Source organism: Cetorhinus maximus, chromosome 30 (genome assembly GCF_964194155.1).
Source record: "Cetorhinus maximus chromosome 30, sCetMax3.hap1.1, whole genome shotgun sequence".
Lineage (NCBI taxonomy): Eukaryota > Metazoa > Chordata > Chondrichthyes > Lamniformes > Cetorhinidae > Cetorhinus > Cetorhinus maximus.
Genome location: NC_135908.1, coordinates 22,032,893 through 22,038,622, shown reverse-complemented (window position 1 = coordinate 22,038,622; position 5,730 = coordinate 22,032,893). Strand labels below are relative to the sequence as shown.

The window sequence follows — 5,730 nt, the reverse complement described above, 5'->3', positions numbered from 1 at the left end:
GAATTGGTGTGTGTTCGATGGCAAATTGTCTTAAATTTACCCTTTGTTTAAGCAGTCCCCGGTGGCAGAAGATGGAAGGTCTGTGCTTCATGGACTATCGCTGAGAGAGATCACTAAAGGTGCCGGTTCCCCTTAATGTGTAAATTCACTCTGAGTGTGTAATTTCACTCCCAGTGTGTAAAGTCACTGCCAGTGTTTAAATTCACTCTGAGTGTGTAAATTCACTGAGTGTTTAAATTCACCGAGTGTGTAAATTCACTCTGAGTGCTTAAATTCACTGTGTAAATTCACTGAGTGTGTATATGCACTGCTTTAATTCGCTCTGAGTGTTTAAATTCGGAGCGTTTAAATTCACTCTGTGTAAATTCAGAGTTTGTAAATTCAGTTTAAATTCGCTGAGTGTTTAAATTCCGTGTTAAAATTAACTCTGTGTTTAAATTCACTTTGAGTGTGTAAATTCAGTGTTTAAATTCACTGTGTGTAAATTCAGTGTTTAAATTCAGAGTGTTTAAATTCAGTGTTTAAATTCGCTCTGTGTGTAAATTCACTGGTTAAATTAACTGTTTAAATTCACTGTGTTTAATCATTGAGTCTTTAAGTTGAGTATTTAAATTCATTCTGCTTAAATTCACTGCGTGTGTAAATTCACACGAATGTGTAAATTCGCGCTGATTGTTTAAATTTATTCAGAGTGTGTAAACTCTCTCGGAGGACAGTTTAAGCGCTTCAGTCAAACCCAATAATCTTTATTCTGGAGTTCCGCGATGTGTGGATTTAATCATCGTAATATTGTCGCAAACTCGCTTTCGGTCTGACCTCAATGTTAAATTCAGTCTATTCAGCTGACAATTTGTTTTTTTTAAACTTGAGCGTTTTTGTTTAGGAGCCGGGATTGTGTAGGTTTGAGCTCTGTTCTGGGGGTGCCCTTCTTCCTTCACTGTGTCGGTACCGCGGCCAAATGAAAGGGTTAAGATGAATTCGAATTCCTCACGAGTTCTGAGGCCGGTCTCCTAGTACCGCGGCCAGAAATGTGTTTGTGAAAATCCATGGTTTTGTCTCATTAAAAAAAGGCTAAATCTACATCGGTGGCCCAGTGTAAGTTGGCCATTCTTTGGAGTTTCTATTGAAGCGAATGAGGCTGAATGAAGTTCCCGGGAACCTGTATTTGATGTACTCGGTTGCATACACTGACAGGAATCTAATATATTTGTTTAATAGTATTCACTAGGCTTGCTTTTCTCAACTACATATCCCCCCCGCAATAGTCAAATTTTCCCTTCGTTCAGCTATAAAACGACTTAGCTCAGTCAGTGGTAGGATCTGCTCCGACTTGCAGATCAGTTTGAGTTTGGAAACATGTGAAATTAGGGAACAGATTTGGATTGCTGGAGTTTATTGTGAATCCGCGTCAGAATGTCGACCGCCTCCCCACCCCCCACCCCCTCTCTGAAGCTGTAACTGAAACATATTCATTAGATAATTTGCTGTTAGTTTTACAAGGAGTAAATATCGACAGCTCATAATTCCTTACAACAAAAATCACTCCACTCTGTTGGAGATGAGTATTTGGGCTGGGGCACTGTGCGAGGTTTGAACACACAATTGATCTGCAGTGTGGTGAGGAGATCGTTCAGTTGTCTCCATAGGTTTCTTCCCGTGAACGGATATAATGATGAGCTTTTAAGTAGGTGGTATTCTTCGGCAAAGCTTGTTGATATAATTGTGCTGAATGTGTGATGAATGGTCCCGGTTGTCCCTTGTGTGTGTGACGGGCCGGCGGCTTTCATGCATTTTAATCAGCTTCTGCTGAGAGGACTGGCCCGGGTTTCTTTCTGGCCCTTTCTTGTTTGTGTGTGGGATTCACACAATTGGATATCAATAAAGCTCACACACACACACACACACACACACACAGAGCTCCTGTATCAAGGTTCATCATTCTCCATCAAAAACAATCGGATCCTCCTTTTTTTCCAGTTCTGCTGCCGGCTGTAACTAGTGTCAGTCCCCGAGGAAACGGTGTTAACCTGCAGATTGGAGAGGGCGGGCTGCGATTACTGGACCGTTGGCGAACTAAACTTAAGATCTGGTGCTGGTTTGTGACAGACATGAAGCAGTCTACAGCCCTGCCTACTTGTAAAGATAGCAAACTGAAGAATCATTAAATAATGATACATAAATCAAAAAAGCCACAATACGAGTTCAGATAAACAAATACAAATAGTGATCCCAATTGTCAAGTTTGGTGACAGATTGGAACCCGCTCCCAGACACTCCCGGTATGTCCCAGTTTGGTCGAAAGCACATTGCACAACTTTCACACCAGGGCCCACCTGTAAAATATATAAGCAGTGTTTCTAAAAAAAAAATCCCCATAACTGAATTAAACACAAGTCAAAAAAATAGGTCAGGAAAGCAAATTTTTCTCTGATTTCTATCCGAATTCTATCTGGTGCTATCCCCCGATTGGAACAAATTAAAAAAAAGAATATCAGAACCGCCGGCAGAATTCACATTTACTTCGAATTTAAAAAATCAAATTGAGGACAAGCTCGAAGTCAATTCGAAATATTTGCCTGTGTAAATGTTAACTTCGCTAATATCATTATCTGATATATTGCCATCGCTTCTCGCTGTTGATGTCAATTCGGTTGGTTCTCTCTCCCAAGCTCTCTTCAAAAGTTGTTTTAGAATCGATTTAATGGCTTCTTTTCAACTTCGCCTCTACTCTGGGTCACGGATCTGTCTGTCCCGTTTCCCTGTCTCTCTCTCACCCAAATGATACATAGCAGTTTTCACAGCCAGCACACACGGCGGTTTCTGGTATTGTAGGCATTTTAATGAGAAAATATTTTTGGATAGCCTAGTTCATAATTTAAAGCAGACAGTTTTGTTTTTTTTTGTGTAGAACATGCATGCAGGAACTAATAATTTTTACATCCATCATGCCGCTGTACAAAAACCAAAGTTAACTTTCGTTTTACAGTCTTGACAAATGCTTTTGTAGGTTTCACGACACTCTTAGAAAACACAAGACAGTATGATCAGCGATTTGCGGGGAGTCTCTCTAGCTGAAGCAAATGGAAAAGTGCATTTATTCACAGACTTCCCTTAATTTAATTCACACGGACCACTTACATTGACATGGTTAAACGCAGACAGGGAAATGACTGATGGTACAGTGGACAGTTCTCTCTCTCTCTCTCCCTGCAGCTCGGAAACCTTTCAGTCAAACTTTGGAGTGTTTTTTTTGGGCCCTGCCCTCGGCGTCTATTCTCCCGGTGTCAGTGCACAGCCACCGACTGCAGAGCGGCGCCGGTGCTCGTTAAAGTCTCGCTGGGGCTCGGGCTCCTGTGGCCGGTTGCCATCTGCGGAGAGGTTGGACTCAAGGCCGGGGAACTGTTGGCCAGGATGGCCGAGATGGGGGCGGGAAGAGCCGGCAAGGCGGGCACGGTGGCCGGGGTGGGTTTGATGGGCACCGGTATGGCCGGCAAAGTCTGTCCGCCGTGGCACAGCGGCTTGATGGGCACGCCGTAGGCGCTGTAATCGCCGCTGGGCACCGAGAGCGGGGGCGCCGAGTCCATAACACTGGTACTGTACATGTGAGGCCAGGTGCTGCCAATACTAGTGCCCACCGAGGTCAGTTGATTGTGCATGGGATAGGCAGCATGCATGGGCTGTACGGCCGAAAATGCCAGTCCGCTCGCCATCACATTCTTATATTCTCTGGCAATGATATTCTCAATGGCAAAAGGATGTTTGAAACTTGTGCTCTGCGAACCTGCCATGTTGTAGGTGGGTAACTGCGGCAGGTGGGTCCCTGACACGGCCAGGGCGCTCAGCCTGAGTTTCGCCTGTTGTTGGAGGTAGTGAGCGGCGTCTGACTGTTTGCTCACGGCCAAATGGTCAGCCTTCAGCACCTTGAAGCGCTTACGGCGCCTCAGGAAACTCCCGTTCTCGAACATGTCTCCGCAGTTGGGGTGCAGCGCCCAGAAGCTGCCCTTGCCGGGCTGGTCGGGTCTGCGAGGGATTTTAATGAAGCAGTCATTGAAGGAGAGGTTGTGTCGGAGGGAATTCTGCCACCTTTGCGTGTTCTCTCTGTAGTAAGGGAAACGGTCCATAATGAATTTGTAGATCTCACTGAGGGGCAGCATCTTCTCTGGAGCGCTCTGAATGGCCATTGCGGTTAGGGAGATGTAAGAATAGGGCGGTTTTTGGTCGCTGTAGGTGTTTCTGCCCGGACGAGGCATCTTCACGCTTAAAAACTCTCCGCAAAAGTACAGAAAGATCCCAGCACTCAAACGTACAAGCAAAGCGAAAACAAGACCGATCCCACCTCAAACTTAGCTGAACTTCCCAAAAGAGTCGAGTCAGGAATCCGTGCTCCCGGTGAGAGCCGCCTGTTGGAGCCAGAAAAGCGGCCGCTGCTGTTTAAAAGAGCGAAGAGACTTGGGTCAGGACCAGGGAAATAAGCGGCTTACCGCACAGCAGTGAATGGTGAGAGGATTCTGCCCCCCGCCCCCCCCCCCGCCCCCCGCCTTTTCACTCAGATTCACCAAGTGTCTGCCTCCATGTCCTGCTCTGCTGCCTCTGATAGTTTGATGTAGTGACATGTGCTAGACGCTCGGTTAATGTAGCACTTCTGCTCGTCACATGACTCCCGCATTTGGAGAAAAGCACATTCTGCATTTCATTTACACCTATTTACATGGACACCTCTAGCCAATAGAAATCATTTACATTTCGACACAGTTCGGGGTCAAATCCGAATTGTGAGAAGTGTGGAGCCAGAATTGGAGGGAACAGTGCCCACAGTAACTCCAGGCACCCGCCAACCTCCCGCTCTACTGTGCAGGGCGCTTTATTCTGTATTTACCATTTTATACTTGGAAAAGAAGCGGGGGCAAGAAAAGCCTTTTTCTCTCAAGTAAAAACGTTTGAAACTACCTGATCGAGAGGGATGTATATGACCTGCCGTGGTTAATCCGTTAGTTTGTGTGTTAGAATTAACCAGGGACACAGAAATAAAGTGATATTTGGTGTAATGAACGTGCCATATCAAATGGCGAGTCGGTCAGAGTGTGGGACCCGGGCGGACTGAATTCTTTTAATGTGATGTGAGGTTTAAAAGCAGAAAAGGCTGCCAAATTCTGAATGATTTCACTGCCGCAGACACGCGTTTACCAGACACCAGCATTAAATTCCTTTATCTTACAGAGGCCGAGTCGAGAGCGCATATTTAAAAAAATTAAAGTGTGGGGTCAGTACAAATCAGTAACGCGCCAAATCGTAACTTAAACACGGTTATTTCTAGGGATTAAATAATGTCATTAATATTAAAATGCCGGCAGAGTCCACTCGCCTTGGTTTGAATGCAGGCGCACGTTTCTCCGTATTAATCAGGCCTCTTGAATCAATCAATGTCGAGTTTCCACCTCGCAAAACAAAATCGAGGCGAAAATAGCTTGGCGAAAACTTTTTAAATGCTTGAAGCTGGAAATTAGACATTAATATGCGTGTAGAGACCAGACTAACCAGGTATCTATTGGTAAAATTACATGCAAATGAAGGGGAAAGCGATGCTGCAAAACCCCATAAAACGCACAGAAGTCAATTATATTAATATGTAAAAAAAATGACAACCTACTCGCTATAATAACCGTTTAGTCTTCAACCCAACCGACTGCCCCGCTTCTACATGGAGGTTCGTATTAAGCTCTCTTCCCACAA

General features: G+C 44.9%; 1 protein-coding gene across 1 annotated transcript; it reads right to left on the bottom strand.

Moving 5' to 3' along the window:
• Window positions 1-3,284: 3,284 nt before the first annotated feature.
• foxb1a (forkhead box B1a) lies at window positions 3,285-4,250 on the bottom strand. Its single transcript, XM_078532312.1, has one exon. The coding sequence runs from the start codon at window positions 4,248-4,250 to the stop codon at window positions 3,285-3,287; it is 966 nt and encodes a 321-aa protein (XP_078388438.1).
• Between the last annotated feature and the right edge of the window lie 1,480 nt (window positions 4,251-5,730).

Coding starts and splice junctions, on each gene's coding strand:
- foxb1a (XM_078532312.1), bottom strand. CDS start 4,250: ATGCCTCGTCCGGGCAGAAACACCTACAGCGACCAAAAACCGCCCTAT.